The 19,987-nt window shown below is 39.5% G+C and overlaps 1 protein-coding gene across 1 annotated transcript; it reads left to right on the top strand.

Annotated features, from left to right (window-relative positions):
- Window positions 1-2,999: 2,999 nt before the first annotated feature.
- On the top strand, window positions 3,000-11,126 carry LOC135477548 (myosin light chain kinase, smooth muscle-like). The gene is made up of 8 exons (XM_064757692.1): window positions 3,000-3,310; window positions 4,194-4,287; window positions 5,566-5,709; window positions 6,272-6,401; window positions 6,912-7,052; window positions 8,375-8,688; window positions 9,060-9,204; window positions 9,574-11,126. The coding sequence occupies exons 1-8, from the start codon at window positions 3,015-3,017 to the stop codon at window positions 9,831-9,833; spliced, it is 1,524 nt and encodes a 507-aa protein (XP_064613762.1). The 5' UTR covers window positions 3,000-3,014; the 3' UTR covers window positions 9,834-11,126.
- The last annotated feature ends 8,861 nt before the right edge of the window (window positions 11,127-19,987 follow it).

The raw sequence follows: 19,987 nt of genomic DNA, 5'->3' as shown, positions 1-19,987 counted from the left end.
TTTTCATTTTGCTTTCTGAAAAAATTGCCTGTATCGAACGCATAGAGAAATTGATCTACCTTCACTCGTACATTTTGTTGTTGTTGTTGTTGTTGTTTCACCGGTAATGGCAAATATGATTGACTGGATTTTCAAACATCTCAGCAGTCTCCCATTTACAGTCCAAAAATTTGTTAAAATAGTTTATTTATACCTACGTAGGCCAAACTGGCATATGGCTTTTTAGAGTTTGACAGTGATTGGCAGAAAGTTCTCCTGTCATGCGTGCCCTGACCTGAAACTCTTTCTGTAAGTGCCTGTTGAATGCGTCAGGTCCATAGGTCTACCCCATAAAACTTGAAATTGTATTATTGAGGTATTATTTCACTACAATTGTTATATTTCTATGAAATGTAGCAGACCAGATTAGTGCTGTAACAATTATTTATAGGTTTACTATGTACAAGTGTAGATTTCCTGAAACTTAATTGAGTTGTGATTTGGCTAGGTTTTCACAACCTGTCTTGTGTGGCCAACTGTCATATGCGGCCACTTTTTAAATCTCCCTGTACTGGTGGCATAGAACAGGTTTGACGGCACTTTAGTGGCAGCAGCACTTTGGCGGCATGGACTCCCTGCCATAAGAAGGCACAACTTATGTACACAGACCTAATGACTCCTCGTCATGGTATGACTGGAAAATTGTTAAGTATGATGCTAAACCTCAGGCATACATACATACATACTTACATACATACAAACGAAGTTTAACATTTCTTTTGAAGGGAGTTTCTGTTTTCATACAAGTACTGTACATGTACATAGTAAGTTGATATCCAAGACAGAAGAAAATCTTCTCGGTTCGTTTTTCTCCCACAATAATGCTGACCGCTGTTGAATAAGTAAAATATTTTTGAGTACGGGATCAAATAAGTAAATAAATAATAAATGAAGCACATCTGTATCTGTAGTGTATCACACTCCCTGAACCTCACTGAACAACTTTTCTTAGTTGTCCATTTCATAAACGTAGCTTACATTTATTTTGAAACTCGTGCATCTTTTATGTGTCACACATGTTGTACATCTAGTAAATATCCTCCACATCTGCAGAAGATATGTACTGTTTATCTGCATCACATGTCTCTGTTACTCACTGAACGCGCTTTGGAGTTTCTTATTTCACGGCATCTGATTACAGTTTTTAAGGTGCCCAGGTGTGAATTATTTGTTTGTCCACAATACTTGTGTGTATGTAGGTCATATCAAGCCAGGAGTTTTGAGTAAATGTGGTAACAGACACACATATACAAGGTTAGTATGGATAAAGTAGCAATGTGGAGCACGACAGTGGTGAAAGTCCCCTGGGGCTCACAAGGTGTACCATGAACACGGTTGTCTGTGTAATTATATGCTTCAGTATACATGTATTGAAAAAAAAACGTTATCAATAAATCAAACTAAATGCTGTTTATATCTTAAACCGTCAGCCTGAAACAGCAATGTAAGAGGCCAATATGGGTTATAAGTTTTAGCTTTTGATGCTGAACCATTTTTCTAGTAAGTTATAATCGTACATGTGCCTTTCACACAGACTTTAAAAAAAAACTTTCTCTAAAGGTCATTAGAACTCCAGGAGTCGGGCAAAGTGACTATAAATTTAATGTTTGGTGAAACTGATGATTTAATGTCGTGCGTTTATAGGAAGGTATATACAGTTTTGTTTAGTTGTAGGCAAAAATTGTATGTATTAAAGCCCGTGTTGAGTAGAAAATATCTAAGTTTCTGCACTGTGGGAGACATGGCAGAACTGCTAGACTGGTCTGAAAAACTTACTTCCTTGTCCATGCTGACAGCACAGTTCCTGTTCACAGGAGTTCACCCCTCGGAAGCCTCATTCAAAAACCAAGTGGCCTGATAGGGTCACATGATCAGGCCTCCTTTTCCTGGATTCTTTTGATCATCCGCCATTTTGATCGTTTTATCAGAAACTTATCGCGTTAATATTTACAAGAAAACTAGAGTGTTGATTCTGTCAGGAGATACGGCTTCATAATCACAGGTTTAAGGACGTAAGTATGGTCATGGTTACGTTACCACTGAGGCTTGATAGTACTTAATACATCTGTGGTACCAGTAAATAGCTTGACGGTCTACATGGAGCTTCCTTAACATATCCGCAATGGACAGTATACATGGGGCAGTGGATTTGAAAAGCTGGTCTGTAATGTGTATGTGTATGTGTTTCACATGCCCATGAGGAGGATCCTTGGCAAGGTTAAAAAAGGGTATTACAGTACAATTCATCATTGTGATGTTGGGAAATTTTATATTGTATTGGTTTTCGGTGATGTTAAAGCCCGTTGGAAAAAAAACTTTTCCTCTCAGTGTACATATATACATGTATGTTATTAGGGTGTATTCTAGTGACTGTACTGGTGCCTTGTGACCTTGCATTAACTTAACATACAGAGTAGCGTATTTAGTTTTTATTCACTATTTGGTTCAATTTACAGGTAGTTACCAATAACCATTTTCCTTAGATGTACTGTATAAATAGAAATCATTTTGTGTGAGGTCTAAAACTCCAGATTTCATTTGTGGTGGACGCGCTTGTCCACTTGCGCGTATGTCATGGTAACCTCATGTATCATCAACATCCATGAAGATTCCTCTCGGGCATTATACTCACCACAATGCTGCTGGTATTCTTTTATACAGGTAGTTAGCAGACCAGCCCAACGACCTACAGTAACATTTAGAGCTGCTAAGTCACAACTAAAATTGTCTTCTATTTTGGCAGAAGATGATGAAGCCAGAGGATAAGGGTGTGATAAGAAGACACCCAGAGGATGACGGGGCTGCTAAGGTCCTACCCTCTGCGTCCACTAGGCCACAGTGGAAGGCCACGTCCCACAAGCCTGCCGTAAACCTCAGCCAGCCTGTCCCTGAGACAGCTCCAGCCACGCAAGGTAAACATCCCAATACCTGATACATAAATCTAAATATTCATCACTTAATTAGAATGGTAAATAATGTTTCACAAAACCTGCATCACAGGCTTATTGCTATTAAAGCCCCTAATTTTGATTTTTTTTTTTATTTCAGATTTAGTACTTGACACTGCCTCGAAATATGTCAGTCTGGCTGAGAAGAAATTTGAATATTCTCGTGCAAGGAATCCAGTTGATAAATGTGATCGTGGGTATGTGACCTTCTTGAACGAAGTGCCATCCCTTTGGGGACAGCATGGGGTAGACATCTTGCCTCCTTCGCCAGAGCCGGATGTGATACATTACCTGGACTTACCTGTGAAAAAGCCAGTCCTAGGGTAAGAACATGAAAAAGTAATATTGAGGGAGCATAACCCTCCCGAAACAAGTCTGTCCAAGTGGTGACCTTATTTTTTTTTCTTTTTGTTATATCTCTCAGTTTCTGTGCATCTTCTGTGTATTGTAGGCATACTCTTAAATTGGCAGTCCAGCAGCACAATATGTTCTGCCACCGAACTTGGGGGGAGGGGGAGTGGTCGAATGTTCCCTATTATAGAGTGATAATACTGTAATTTAGAGGAGCAGGCAACAGTCAGAAGAAAGAACGTGAAATGTTTTTTGCAGATATCTTTGAACATATGTTGCTGTTGGTGTTTGAGAATATTTTTGTATGGTGAGGAATTGGAACCACCTCTTGGCATATTTCGTTAGATTATAATGTTTTAGATAAGGATGTGATGCATGCCTAATAAATTTATTTCATTGTAAATTTGTTATTGATGTCCAAAGACATGCTTTTAATCTGTATTTTGATAATCTTTGTGAATATCTTAAAAACGTACTTGTAATTAAAATTACATTGTTGAACACATTTGTTACCTGAAAAGACCAAATTCTAGCACAAATATATTTGTTATATGTTCATTTGGAAGATTATTATGCAGATACAGTATATACCAAGAGGTGGTCCCAGTTACCAGCCATACAAAGTTATTTTCAAATGTCGTTTTCTTATTGAAGGAAACAAAAAAAAAAAATATTCAAAACCATAATTATATATAACTAAGTTTTCAAACACTTCCATCGGAACTTATGTTTTCTCTTCCTAAGAAGGGAGTAAAAAGAATTATAAAAAAATTGCATTTAGCATTTTCCTATGAATGTGAAGATTGAGAAGAATTTCGCAGGGTGTTTTAGGTGACCTTGACCTTGGTGTTGTAGGAAGGTGTTATATGGGACACAAGAGGCAATGAAACAGTTGATGACAGAGAATAAATTTGATGAAAAGGATACAGGGATTATTCTCTGTCCAGAGGTATCTATGGAAATATATCAATACATAAAGTTCAGGAGGGGGTGGGGGCAAATGGTTTGGTCCTTTGGCCATTGATGAGTCACACCGAAGACTTTAAAAGAGGAACTTGTAACTAAAGCGTTCAGCATAAAGAGGATCCGTATCGGTATAATGGCTCAGGCATGGCGGCTTACTTGCCTTCGGTAAGGCATCTCAGTGAAGCAGCACCAGATAAAAGAGCGGTGGAAATCCGTCCTACAACAAGGAGGCACATTGCACGTACATGACACCTAATGACTCCTTCGTCGTCATATGACTGAAAAATTGTTAAGTATGATGTTAAACCCCAAGCATTCACTCACTCCTTTGGCCAATGAGGTTGCAGGTTCTAATCCAGTGTAGGTCAGAGAGTTTGGCAGGTACAGTACCTTGCAAAAGATGGTGGTTTACTACCTGTTCACAGTTTTTTTATTCATCAAGAAAAGTCATTGAGTGTGGCGCAAGACCCCGTTAAATACAGACAGATATACAGGAAGTAGAGGCTAAAAAAATAAAAAATGAAGTAATGCAGCGAGTTTGACTATAGCTGAGATGCATCAGTTTTGCCATTTTCTGAGTTCAATAATTATAAGCCCCAGCTAATGTAATGTATTGAAAAGAAACATGTAAATATTTAAAATAAATGAATTAGTGTGAAGGTACTTGAGGCCCTTTACAAAATGAGGCCCACGGAGCAGAATCTTCATATTTTTTGTGTGTTTTCATTCAAATGATAAGGCATGAAGAAGCAGAATCTTTTGTCTTTGGCTGTGTGTTTTTCATGTCTTGCACCCAGGTACACTTTTCATATTTTTATTGGGAACACTAGAATATGATAAGGTTTCCTCTTTCAAGAATTAGGAACTTTTCACAACTTCACATTAGCTTACAAAGGTACAGGTATTACGTATTACATTTTTTTTAAAAGGCCAGTTTAACATTGTTGAGACGTTACGGCTACCAGTGTTCCGCCATTCAAACTGTGAGTTTTATCCTTCAGGTTTATCAAAAGTTCACTTTTTTTTTTTTTATTCACTTTTTTTTTCACTTTTTGTGCTGTTCATGACTGAAAAATTGTTAAGTATGATGTTAAACCCAAGGATTTATTCATTCATTCTATTCTGATCAGTCATCCATGTCAATGGTAGAGGGAAGGTAGTGGCTTATCACAAAGGGAGGTAACTCTGCAGAATTATGCTGGTTCTGTGCCTTACAGGCTTTTCTGCTTTGCTGATATGTTGTTTTTTTTTTTTTTTGTAGAAAATGGTGACCAGTGAGAAATATGGCTACACATATAAAAAGGTTGTCAGCTACGAAAAAAGTTTTTCTCTTGGCCATGGAGCATTTGGCAAAGCCGGGGTGATTGTGGACAAGTCTTCCCAGGCTTCAATTGTTAAAAAAAAGGTGAGTACTACAGTGTTGAATTCATCCATGCATGCGCCTTGAGAGGTGACCAGTAAACCTGTTTGATATTTGTCCTTGATATTTTCATGAGCATACATTGTAGATAACAAATTTAACCAATTTTTCCATGACAAAACTTAATATGAAATCTCAAGGTAAAACTTAATTTTCTGTAAAGCTAAATGTACTAAAATAAAAACAGTTTAGTTTTTCTGATAAAAACTGAAGTGACTTTACATCAGAATCGGGTGAACTGTGTCACTTAAAAAGTACGAAATTTGAAGAAAAACAAAGCATTTCTGTATTCGTGTTGAATACCCTTTAACTGTTCTTCATCTTTTTCAACCACCACTGTCATCCATATTTTGAAACTTTTTGAGAGGACTATGTTTTGTAGAGAAATAATCTACACAGTTTTATGAAGCTTGCATGTACGTTGTATATTGAAACAAACAAATAATTTTTGGCATTTTTTTTGGCAGTATTGTTACGACAAAAATGTTTGAAGATTTAGAGTATCATAACTTCACTGGAATTGGGGGTGGATTTTATAACATTCCAGATAAAGCGGTCTGCGTTCAGGCCAGAGGAGGTCCTGGTGCCATTGTATCTGACACATCCATGTCTTATGGAGATTCACGGCTGTATCTTACAAGAAGGCAAATTTGTTGAAGTTTTCATGAATTTTGCCGGTAAGAACCTTCCACACTTATACCTTCCTTTCAGTTTGTTTTCTCTTCTCAAATGAGGAAGATGTAGATGAAACATGCAACTTAAAACAGGTTCAACTTTTAATGACACCATTATTTCAAGATTGATTGGCCAAAATCAGCATTTTCGCAGTTCGTATTTGTTCTCTACCAATGGAACGATGTAGTCTATCATGCAAATGTTATTTTGGCCCCTTTTTATCTTCCATTTTGAAGAAATTAAGAGTTGTTTCTTGATGAGATGTTTGTTTTTATCATATTTTCAGCTATTTCAAACTTTAATTTTGTTAGTGTTATTTCCTGAAAATTGTGCCCATTTCTTTGAACTGTTTGTTTCAAGTGAGGAAATGAGCAGCAGTTGAAAGACCAAATTACCTGAAGATTTAAACTATGCTTCCATTTAAAAAAGATGTAAAATATGATTTTGACCTGTGTTGCAATTCTTGAGAATTCACCTTGGTTTAACCTGAAATAATTGTGTGTTTTTGCCAGGATTTTCCTTCAACAAAGTTGTGGCAGATGAGAACATGCGCAAGTTACTAACAGAGCAGAATATCATGGACATTGGTCGCCAAGGTTACGGTGCTCTGGATTATCTCAGACGGATGCGGGTGATGCATTTGGACATCAAGCGTAAGTAATAAGGATAAAGTTTGTTGACGCTGGAACAGAGAAACTTGCAAAGTCAGGAGAAGGAGGATCAAACCATGGCCGGGTCATACCAAAGATATTAAACAACATACTTGTTGCTACCTTGTGTGAGGCTCAGCACTGAGAGGCTAGAGCAAGGAAACAGGACTGCTTGGCCCTGGTATCAGTATAATGCAACTGGGTGGGGTGTCACGTCTGTCATCTTCGGCATGATACTTCAGTGGTCGCAGCACTTTGGCAGCATGGACTCAACCTCCCATAAAGTATAATTACACGTACGAAATTAAGCATGATGAAAATGGGATTGTTTCAAGTTAATTGTAATGAGCTATCTTAATGTATCTGTATTGTGCCTCAGTTGAAGTAACTCTTCACCCTTCAACAATCGTCACTGAAAAGCTGAAAACTACTTAGGAATTTTATGACCTAGCATATCATGCAGTCCGGCCATGCTAGCTGAGACGGTTGAATCGCTGGTTCTCTTTGACTGTCCAGCTCTTGACCACTGAGGTTATGTGCTGGAGTCAGTGTTATGGTTGCAGCTTTAGGTGAGCATGTTTGTCAGGTATCTGGTGAGTGTTGGTGGTTTCCTCTGGGCAAGGTTGGTGGTTTCCTCTGGCAAGGTTGGTGGTTTCCTCTGGTGAAGGTTGGTGGTTTCCTCTGGTGAAGGTTGGTGGTTTCATCTGGCAAGGTTCGTGGTTGCCTCTTGGCAAGGTTGGTGGTTTCCTCTGGGCCAGGTTGGTGGTTTCCTCTGGGCACTCCAGTTTTCCCTTCCCATAAACGTGCTGCCTGGCATTAGATACAGTCTGTGGCTTAGTATATTTGTGATTGTATAATGAATTACTTAAAGGATTCATAAAAAGTAATTCTAAAACAAAGATAATGGTTATGTGAGAAATTAAAATAGTTATGTAAAAAAACAAAAAAAAAAAAACATTCAGGCATATTTTATATCTCCTAATTTCCCCTCTAATTATATGTATGTATATGTTTTCAAAACCTTTTTAGAATCATTGTCACTCACTGCTTAACTTGATGGGACCAACTGTGTGCCCCTTATATGACCTCTTCCCCTGCCTCTTCCTATATGACAGCTGCTTAATTTCTGGACTGACCACTGGGACCTTCAGGATAACTATAGTTTATTGTGATTTTTATCCTCTTTATACCTTTTCGCACATCTTAAAATGCATGCTGTATTAAGGAATAAAAGCAAACATTTCCTGAATCATAACGAGCCTGGGTGTACATGTATATGTGTACAGTATGCATGGTCAGAATAACCTTGTGTGTTATAATTTCAGCCCAGAATCTCTGCCTTTCTTGGAACGTTGGTCGTGCTTTTTACGACCTGAAGATATGCGACTTTGGGGCCTGCATGCGCACAGCAGACCCCATTCATTCCAAGGGCTGGACCCCAGCCTATATGGCCCCGGAACAATGCCGCTACGTTCTGGACAAGAAGGGGTATAAGGGGCGATGGTCTGAAGGAGAGCTGGAAATCAGTAGCCAAGCGGATCTGTACAGCTTTGGGAGCTCACTCCTCTATCTGTGCTTTAGGCTACACTGTATTCCAAAATTCTTCCCATCTCATAATGACGTTGAAATCATTATTGGGGTATGTACGATAATTCGCTGGATTATCTTCGAGTTCTAGTTTTTGTTATGTCACATTTTAATAGCATCGTAATATGTACCATTCATTTAATGAGAAGCCTGAGTAGGGTGTTACACCTGTTGTGAAATTATGATTGTTCTTCAAAAAATAAAAAACATATGTAACCAGTGTACACATGTAATTGAGCCTGTGAGGAACTTACAAGACTTTCACATATTTAAAAGTTTTATCCCATCCAGAAACCTAACTTTTGCCATGTAAGCGGAAAATTCTTGGGTTAAATACCAGCCAACCAATCAAAAGCTTACAAGTGTGTACATTTATTCATATGAATTGTGTTTTTGAGTGTTTGTTGTTGTTGTTATCATCAGGTGGCTAGCAACCCGACTGTCCTTCAGAAATTTGTACTTAACAGCTGGGACCCAAAATTCAAGGAGGTCCTTCTTAAGTCCTTCTGCGCTCATCCTCGAGGGCGTCTCTATCCTGCTCAGGCAATACAGATTCTCTCTGGACATGGTAAGTCATTGCGGGAACTTCGTATGGGTGAACAGTATTTTTTAGCATTTGTTTTTCTTTTCAGCTAAAGTTATTTATATTCAGACTTTGGTAAGGAGGCATTTCAGTCGGCAGTGTTTTAATAGACAGACCTGATGTTTTCTAGGATGATATACATTTATAAGTAACATGAGGCAAAAGTCAAATGGCTGACTGCCCGTTTTCCTCCCACCGTAATGCTGGGAGCCATTGTGTAAATGAAATATTCTTGTGTATGGTAAACAGTCAAATAAATAAAGAAATAAAATAAATCAAAATGACAGAAAATTTTGTCGCATTACTTAATTGAAGAAGCTAATCAATGTCTGCTTTCATCTGTTGTTTTTATAGACCCTTTCTCCTGCCCTGTTACTGTGCCCATGACTGATCGAATTGTCAGGAAGAGAAAGGCCTCCAGCATGAGTGTAGAAGACATGGAGGTAGACTCACCCCCACCCCCCAAGAAAATCCCCACCCATGTTGAGGAGATGGAGGAAGATGTGGACACCCCCGATGTGATTATTATAGATGACCCAGAGTCGTTGGAGAATCTGTCGGTTGGAAGCAGTCCCGCGGGAAACCTTCCTGACCTGGACACTCTGTTTAACTAAGCTGGAGGATAAAAGTTAACATTGTTGAGAAGTTACAGCTACCAGTGTTCCGCTATTGAAACTGTTGGTTTTATCCTTCACGTTAATCAAAAGTTTTTTTTCTTTTTTTTTTTGTTTTGTTTTTGTTTTTTTATTCGCTTCTTTGTGCTGTTCATGACTGAAAAATTGTTAAGTACGATGTTAAACCCAAGGATTCATTCATTCATTCTGTGCTGATCAGGTATCCATGTCAGTGTTAGGGGCCAAGATGGTAGCAGGATACGGACTTTTTCTGAGGAATTTTCACGAGGGGTGTTTTCTGTTCTGATCATGTGACCATGTTTGTAGAAAAGAACATTACTGTGTTTGATCTAAAGTTTATTCATCACTAAATTACTGTGTAGAGTTCTGTTATTTATATTAATAAAGTTTGGATTGGAGGGTAGGAAATTTTATCATCAAAAGATTTTTTTTTTTTTGACCTTTATTTGGCTGTATAAATGAACTATTGAGATCAATTCCTAAATCAGTGTAAAAGATGCATCAAATAATTGCAGGTAAAATAGATATGAATTATCTTTCCTGACATTTTTTTTTTTGTTATGTCACCAAGGTGATAAATGTACACATAGTCCAGTAGAACCTGTCCGTTATTGTAATTAAGGTGACTTATTTTTAATGGTGTGTTCAAAAATTTCTGGATAAACGCCAGCTGTCCAGTTTATATACAAGTAGATGGATGAAGCAAAACTTAACCAGCAACTTTCCCCAGTTAAAACCTACTGGGGTAAATCTACCGAAGCTGGGTTTCGAGGACTGATCCAGTAGAGCAAGACCAATTCATTAGCCAGCTTGTTGATCATGGACACATCCAATAGAGAGAGACCAATTTTTTAGCCAGCTTGTTGGTCAAAGACTGATCATATACACCAGCTGGTTTGTATCAGTTGTAGTATGAGGAGCATTGTTTAGTATATCAACTTGGGACGGTAATGCTTCAGCCTTTTAGCAAGTGCGTAAGGTATTTATTCAAGCATATTCTGAAGGTATTATTCTGTGTAGATTGATAAAATTATACTTTGTGTGAAGCCCTGGCAAATGGTCAGTCCAACTGACGTATTTTTTTTCTCCCAAGTCAAAATATATGTGTACATCAATTGCTCTGAAAGTTGCTTATTTGGTTGAAGGATTAGTGTAGATGTCATTCAGTGAGTGAGTTATCTCCATTATTCATAATATTATGTTATATCTTTATGATAACAGTACTTCTTAGTTAGTCAAATGGTGCTTAAAATAGTGCTTATTGTTGCTTGTTTGGGGGGGGGGGGGGTGCGCAGGGGCTAACGTGAGATTTGGGTTTGGGGGATGGGGAGGGGGCATATATTGTTGTCTACCAGCGAGCTACCTATATTAGAGCTTGTATGGTGATAGTAGGGGGGATGTCTGTAGTACTGTGTACAATTACACTTGTGCTGTATATTTTATGCGAAAATGTTTTTGTTCGTAGCTTTGAACTCCTTGCGAGACAACTTTTTTTAGTTCTATATTTTTATATAGTATAGGAAACAGTTATTTTTTGGTTGTTTGTGCAGGAAAAAAAAGAAAGGCCCTGCCCTGACATTGTAATGGTGATTAATAAAGGGGTAAAGTCTGAACCAGGGCTAAGTTAACAGGGGATGGATTGAAAGGGGGGGAAGAATTGGCTACATTTTAGATTTATTAGAATTCTACGAAAATGATAAATTTTTAAATAAGAAATGCCATTGGCAAGCAATCGTATAAAATCTTCATCTAAAGTTTAATAATCTTAGAATTCATTGTTCTGTTTTACACATTGGTGTATTATCAATATATAGAACTGTGCCATGCTTGCATCTGATACATGTTTAAATATTTTTATGCTTATTTGTAGCCATTTTAAATATTTCCGTGAAATGGCCACATATTTGCAGGATATTCTGCAGTGCGGTTTTATACTGTTGGTTAGATCTGGTTTTATACTGTTGGTTAGATCTGGTTTTATACTGTTGGTTAGATCTGGTTTTATACTGTTGGTTAGGCCTGGTTTTACTCTGTTGTATTGCAATGTATTTATTAGAGAAAATTTTGAAGGATATTTACCGTTGTAAAATGGCAGATTTTCAAACAGAAGACCAGAATTTATGTTTTTTAGCTAAAAATTACAATGAAACTTGTCAAACACATATTGACATGGATGGAAATGCAGTGTTCAGTGCCTTAACTTCCACACGTCTCGGGACCGGTAGATCCAGGATCAATTCTTAATCGAGTTACACCTACGGCTTTAAAAGAGGAAGTTGTAACTTCCTCGCTTGGCGTTCAGCATGAAGGGGATAGTGCAACGACTGGTTGACCCGTATCAGTATAATGGTTCGGGCGGGGCGGCTTACTTGCCTTCGGTAAGTCATCTCGGTGAAGCAGCACTAAATAAAAGAGCGGTGGAAATCCGTCCTGCAACAAAGGAGGCACATTACACGTACATGCACCCTAATGATTCCTTCGTCGTCATATGACTGAAAAATTGTTGAGTACGACGTTAAACCCCAAGCACTCACTCAATCACTCCACACGTCTGAGTATCTTAATATCTAATACGCAGTTAGATCCTGTCATTTATTTTTGCCTCATAAGGAAGAGTTGTTCAAGTAAAATATTTTAATTTTAATTCATTGGCTTTCAAGCTTAGCAAATTGTTGTGATATTCGGCTTTGCATGTACTCAGTAGAAAATAAAAATTAGATGAAAATCTAATTTTTGCCGCCAGCTAGTTTTTATCACGGTCCTCTAGGAGCCTAAAACAAGATTTTCATGAAACCATATTATGACGTTATGCAACAGTTGCAGGTGATATATTGGTTATAATTTGCCCCAAAAAAGTGATTTCCATTTCATTTACGTTTTGGTACGTCAGGTGAAACAAAAATGTTTTGGTATTCATGCCAGGCAATAACTATCGTGTCCAGTGCTAAGCATTATTCTGTCGCGGTGACCATGGATGACCAAGGTTGGGAGATTATTTGCATGGAGTTTGGACACTGAGAGCGAAGGCGGTAACCAACGTACAAACTGGTTTTATTGTTGGCAAGTGTAACTTTACGAAATCACCGTTTTAGTGTTTGAAGTTGGAAGGAGATTTCTAAATATAGCCTACCTTAATGTATATAAATATTTAATATATTATAGTTGCTTGCATACAGGCTTGTAAAACTACATTTTTCCACTTTTGTAATCTGAAGAAGTCCTTGGAAGCCTTGCGATAAATGGTGCATATATTTGTGTGTTTTCCTTGAAAATTTCTAACTGCGATATTAATGTGGTTTGATGTGAATGTCTTGTATCCGTTACACTGGTGTCGTAATGTAACAGGTTGTAAGAATGAAGCGTAAGACTAGATCTGTGATCGTGAGTTCGACTTGGGAGAGGAAGCGATTGTCTTGGGCATGGATGCCAGATGGGGCCACTGATGTGCAAGGTGCAACACGAAAGTGCAGTGGCGGAAAACTTGAATGGGCGATGGTCGAAAACGGGAAAGGGAGAGGGTCGAAAATCCGAAAATGCTAGGCAAACATGATAGTGTGAAGTCGCGACTCTTTTTTTCAAATTTCCGAGAATGGTTGCATTCGGCTTCCATACTTGGGAGAGAGGAGAGGTGTAACTTCTCACTTTGTCTTGCTCAGATGGACGAGCATTTATTTTGAACATTGGGATCCTATTTCAAATACCGTGAACGAAACAGCCAGTTTTTAAGAGGAATTTGTGAAGTTAGTGCGCGACTTGAACACTGTTGTGTTATAAATTCCGCAACCAAACCGATGGATTCACGGGATGAAAGATTTGCCTGTTTGCTGGTTGGAGTAAACCAGCAAAGCTTTGGCTACCTCTGTCACCTTTAATATAATCCAGAACTGGTAGCCGACAAGTGGATGGTCCCCAGGGAACTTCATGCCAGACTACATAAGAGAACTTTGTGGATCATTGAGAGCACCCATGGACAACGAGAGACGGGGAAGTGGCACCCTACAGGGCCACACCACCCATGTTAACAAGACAGCATAAGAGAGCTTTGTGGATCATTGAGAGCACCCATGGACAACGAGAGACGGGGAAGTGGCACCCTACAGGGCCACACCACCCATGTTAACAAGACAGCATAAGAGAGCTTTGTGGATCATTGAGAGCACCCATGGACAATGAGAGACGGGGAAGTGGCACCCTACATGGCCACACCACCCATGTTAACAAGACAGCATAAGAGAGCTTTGTGGATCATTGAGAGCACCCATGGACAATGAGAGACGGGGAAGTGGCACCTTATATGGCCACACCACCCATGTTAACAAGACAACATAAGAGAGCTTTGTGGATCATTGACAATGAGAGCGGGAGAAGTGGCACCCTACACGGCCACACCACCCATGTTAACGAGAAACTGCTGGTTCGTCCTCGCCATAATAACGACACATTCATCATGAAGACTTCAAATCTTAAGCTTTGAATGGCACAAGCTAACATTCGATTGGTTATACGCTGGAGAAAATCTTAAAGGAAACAGCCTGTAATATCTTAGGAATTTAATGCCGATCAGTTCTTTATTTGGGTCTGAACTTGATAGAATCTGCTTGTATCCACCCAAAACGTACATGTAGCTGTATCATTGGCTACTGGTACTGAAAATGCTTGACGATACTAGAACCATCAGAGGTGAAATTCGGTCATTATTATCTCCTCTTTTTGAGTATTATTTTCTTGCCTTTCCTCTCCCTTTCCAATCGAATTCGAATTGTTAATACCTTAAATTTGACAAGAAGTATATAAGCCTAAATTAATCAGTCATTTAAGGTGTTCAAAATATAATACATTCAAATCGAAGTATGTAACTCTCCGGTTTCCTCCAGTTTTCTTGAGTATGACGTTGAAGAATGTAATCGATGAGTTAATCATCTGAAGAGTGAACGCAGTTATACCTGTTTATATTATGAGAAGTTAGTCTGTCAATCTGGGCAATCAATCCTGTCATTTTTCTGGTTAACTTATGACGTTTTACATGATACAAATAAAATTGGAATGACGGTTACCTCTCTGGCTTTCCATCTGATAGGGAAAGTAAAATAAAAACAACCCATTTTGGAAATACTGCTTTGCCTTTGCTACGTAACAAACATTACTTATCCATATTAAAATATCTTCACACGTTTTTTGGTTTATTTTTTTTATACATTTATGAATGTATTTATATATTTACAGGCATACATATATGTGGTATGTACAAATTATACATTAATATCACAGATTCGCTTCCAGCGTGACAATTTTCACCAACGATAAATTCGTAGATCTTTACACAACAGAAATAAGGCACAAAATAAATGAGCAAGTGAGCAGTCACTGGAGATTTCAAGCACATGCGCATAAAAGCACACGCATGCGCATGGTTCACGGTAGTTTGTGCGCAAAAACTAATCTTTCCACAGACAAGAAAAGGAAAGATCATGCATCCTGACTTGCGTTACAATACTCTAAGAATTATACGATTTCGTTATCAACTTGTGCGGGTGACCCGGAAAAAATGAAGAGTTCATAAATTAAAGCACATTCCCGCAATGCACATATTGTTTCACAACGTACACCTATGTACAAGAGATATGCATGATAAGGTAAACTTTGTAGGATATACGATCTCATTTAAATGAACACAGATGTGCGTTTTATATTCTTATAACATGCACTGCAATGTAGACCCGATGGAAATTCTGGAGCCGATGACATTGATTCATGGCTAGAGAGGGAAACTATTAAAGTAGAAGATGTCTTGAAATCAGCTTCAAATTTGGTCCTGCCGAGTCCAAATCTCTCTCTCTGGTTGCGGGGGCCAGTTGCGGAGTTTTAATTGACACCCGAGCACTCTCCTGCACCAATAAAACGGATCACCATGTTAATGTTTCGAGAAAACTTTTTGAGTGTGGCGTGGAAGAACAACCAATCAACATGTCTAAATTCGACTCGAAAGGCGAGAAGGACTGGCTCGAATGACATCACTGATTTGTCGTCATGCATCACCTAACTGTGAACATCTGGTGTAAAAACCTAGAAGCTGTACACTCACATCTAACCAACAGAGATACCAAATCTTATACAACACCATTAGCACGATTGGCTCATCACAGTACAATACGGGTAGATATAACACAGGCCTTCACTCCCGCTTATTTTGGCTATGCGGGCCTATTTATGTATTGAACAGGCCTTAAACAGTTTCTGGAAATCAGCTGTTGAAAAAATTCACAGTGTCTCAGATCCTCGGAAATTGTCCGTTTGACAATCAAACACTCGTAACCTAAAAACGCTTGCTTTCTTTCCGGTCTTACGTGGGAATGTCTGTCAGCAACCTGCGGATGGTCGTAGGTTTTCCCCGGGCTCTGTCCGGTTTCCTGACACTATAATGCTGGCCGCCGCCGTATACGTAAATATTCTTGCTTACGACTTAAAAGATCAATCAAATAAATAAACAGATATTCTCCTCAGAGATCAGATGTACATCAGGTTTTGGTTTTTCGCAATCTTGGTGAGTCTATGGAAAATGGCGTATCGGTAGTGATGTGCCAAAGGTAGTGATGAGCCCGACCCAAAATACATTGTTTCGTAACTGTACTCAGCAGTAAGGAGTACATGAATAAGCACAACAAGAAAGAAAAATCACACAGGGTACCAACTTGGTGGTGCATGGCAGTTAATGGCCTTAGACGTGGCCAAAGTGTCTCTGTCGCCAAATGGCTGGCAATCACATATCTTGACCGGCATTTTTGACTCAGATCCACAGGCACTTCTTTACAGTGGTTGTTTTTAAAGTACATATGTACAACACAATCACAAGTCTTTAGTATGATTTTCTACCCAATACAACAAAACCCTGTATTACTGGCGTTAGGTATGTCTTCCCTTGACCCTTAGCTTCCAGCGACACATTTAACCCAGGGCCGTACTGAGGGTGAAGTCCAGCTGCCTGCCGGTGAAGTAAATAACAACATCAGGTACTCGCAATGAGGAAATATTTCAGGCATTCTACGAACACGCAAAAGTTGCAACATCTGATACTTGTAGAACATTGAAACGTTGCACAGTCTGGAACTCACATAACGTGGATCTTGTAGCATCCATATCAATAAAACGTGGAAATTTCGCCACATCTGCTACTGGCAAAAATGGAAAATGTTGCAGCATTCGATGCTCATGACGCGTGGAAATCTTGCAGGTACGCACAAAGAGAGATGCTACACAATCCGATACTCACAGGGTGTGGGACAGAATGCAGCATCCCAGGCTTATAGAACGGGGAAAATCCGTAGCATCCGGTAATCCCAGACCGTTGGAATATAGCAGCATCCGCGGAAATCACAAAATGTCATAATAAGAAGCTCCAAAGCAAACATAACTATCCATCAAAACCAAAACTTTGTGGGAGAATAAAGGGGAAAATATTGTGTTCTAAGAAATTTGCTTTCATTGTCAGGGTAGCTGACTTATCCACCGGCTAGTTTTCTTAACCCATCATTTAATTCGCCTACCAAGAAAAAGTATCCAAAGAACTCGTTCCCCTTTCACAATGGGATGGTTTTTCTTCAAACACGCTGGATAAGTCTATCCGGAAGAAAAGTTTCGTATAAAATGTTGACTTTGATCGATCCAAATTCGACACAAAGAAATTTGGGTTAAATCCTTGAACTTAAAATGGAACTTCAGTTCATAAAACTCAAAACATGAGGCCTTTGTGATGTATAAGTAGGCCTATGAAATGTTTTAATATAAAACGAAAACATTTAAAAATAGGCTTTGGAATAAGGAAGGACGCACGTCTTGAGCCTGGCTTGTTGAACTGAAATCCTTGTTCTTTTCGACAACAATTCTCTCAAGAAGTCTCCTTTGGTGAGAAGCATGACATGAACAATGCTTAGCTGAACGTTAACAAATGGCACTTGAGATATCACAGTTGCACTATGACCAGTGTAGTGACTGGCCACCTGTTGGACAAGGGAGATCATCACAGTCGGCTTTGTGGGAACTGCACTGGCATTGTGAGCAATCTCACTTACAAATCTCCGCTCAGCACGCAAAGGGTGTTTCGGCAAGAACAACGCTTTGATTAGCTGATGGATCATGTGCTTACTTCCGGTAAAGGTGGTGTTCGTGGTGGGAGGTCCCAGGGTTCAAAGGAACCTGCAAAAATATTGGATAATGGAGATTAATGGATTGAAAACTTAAAACATATCCCGCAAGGTGTCGTATTATCTCGTATTATCTGGGGTCTAGAGGAAAAGCATGTAACGCAACAGTTAAAAGATAAAAAAACAACAACATGCAATTAACATTGGTGAAATCTGACTGATTTGCATTCATCCCATTTCCTGCTCTCCAGAGTGTAATGAAAGTCACGTGCCAAAACCATTAAGCCAATCCGAGACTGTTATGAACCTAGTTGTGTGAATGAAGCACTGGAAAATTTTTCCGAGTTTATTTCCAGATTCTCCACTGGACTTCATGCAACTCAACAACAACGAAGTTTTATCATAATAAAATCATCGAAAACTGAAAAAACCCGATGAACAATGAGAGCTTATGGTCTTAGGCCGTTTTCCTAAGGAATGAACTAAAACATCAAATATGTACAAAATTTCATATACTATCAATCGGAGGCTAGATTAGCCGAAACTGGATTTGATTCCGCGGTCAAAGACTAATGTACAATCGGTACAATCTATGGTATTATGCCACTTGGTTAGCTCTGTGAAAACGGCGATATACAAGCGTCTTGCATGCAGAGGTGAGTTGTATACAACAAGAGGGCGTATTTCACCGGTTAAGTGTGACCATTTGCCAGCTATCACACTGTAGTCGCTGCTCTGGTTTTACTACTCTGTGGTGCAGGTCTTTAATTATATTGACTGCTTATTTTTACTAAGCCCCCACGAACAATGCGAGTTTGAGAGTTTGAAAATTCACTGCCCGGCAGTAAGAAGTATATGGATAGTTTAAGTATACGGATAGGAAACAAAAAAGTTGGTACAGTTAAGGGCCTTTTAACATGGTTAAAGTGTCTGTGCAACCGAATGACTTCGAAAATCCAACTCAGACGGGCAGTTGCTTTGGATAGTCTAACCTGGAGGTGGGCAGTTGTAGATGACCGTGGTTGAGGGAGGGATGTGGCGGGTTTTAATGACTTCCTCATACGGCGGCGGTAGATGACTGGGCTCTTCATATCCCGGGGGCCCAGGAGCGCTAGTGAGAGGTGGCGGGTCACCTGCTTACATGAAGAGCAAACAACGATATAACTGGTGAAAAATACAGATGGTCCACAATACATTTGGATGAATGAATGATTATGGCTTAAACCTTCTTCGATAACACTGCGGGAACACTGCACCGGGAGGCTCTCTCTTCACTAAGAGAGCCTCCAAGGAAACAGGACTGGTTGTCCCGGTGTCAGTCTGGCACGACACCGTTCTTAAGTGGCGGCAGCACTTTGGTGGTATGGATTCATCCTGCCACAAGAAGACGTAGTAAATGTACATACAGACGCGTTGCCTAAGCATGTGTTAGGAGTGCCGAGCCCTGGGGACCCTATTATTTTTGATTTGATTTGATTTGATTGGTGTTTTACGCCGTACTCAAGAATATTTCACTTATACGACGGCGGCCAGCATTATGGAGGGAGGAAACCGGGCACAGCCCGGGGGAAACCCACGACCATCCGCAGGTTGCTGGCAGACCTTCCCACTTACGGCCGGAGAGGAAGCCAGCATGAACTGGACTTGAACTCACAGCGACCGCATTGGTGAGAGGCTTCTGGGTCATTACGCTGCGCTAGCGCGCTAACCGACTGAGCCACGGAGGCCCCCAGGAGACCCTATTAAGTGTAACTCATGCTTAGATTTAAAACTGCGCATTACGAACCTCCATCAGGCAAAGAGGAGGTTGGAGATCCACATGAAAATGAACCATAATTTGGAAAAGCTCTGCGACTTTCAGGCTCTTGACAGCTGAAGGGTTGATCCCACCGCTTATAGTCTCTCTAGCGACAGTTTTGCCTTTCTTGTATCTATTTCATCCAAATGAGATGAAAAAGTTGGCCGCTATTCTTTCTTGTCGCACAAATTTCTCTT

The sequence above is a fragment of the Liolophura sinensis genome, chromosome 11, assembly GCF_032854445.1.
Source record: "Liolophura sinensis isolate JHLJ2023 chromosome 11, CUHK_Ljap_v2, whole genome shotgun sequence".
NCBI classification, from domain to species: domain Eukaryota; kingdom Metazoa; phylum Mollusca; class Polyplacophora; order Chitonida; family Chitonidae; genus Liolophura; species Liolophura sinensis.
This window is presented reverse-complemented; position numbering and strand designations above follow the sequence as displayed.

What these genes read in the sequence shown, in the direction of transcription:
- LOC135477548 (XM_064757692.1), top strand. Translation starts at nt 3,015, where the DNA reads ATGTTTCACAAAACCTGCATCACAGGCTTATTGCTATTAAAGCCCCTA. An exon ending in CTTCAATTGTTAAAAAAAAG is followed by an intron (nt 5,710 to 6,271) that starts GTGAGTACTACA and finishes ATAACATTCCAG; the next exon opens with ATAAAGCGGTCTGCGTTCAG. An exon ending in ACGTTGAAATCATTATTGGG is followed by an intron (nt 8,689 to 9,059) that starts GTATGTACGATA and finishes TGTTATCATCAG; the next exon opens with GTGGCTAGCAACCCGACTGT.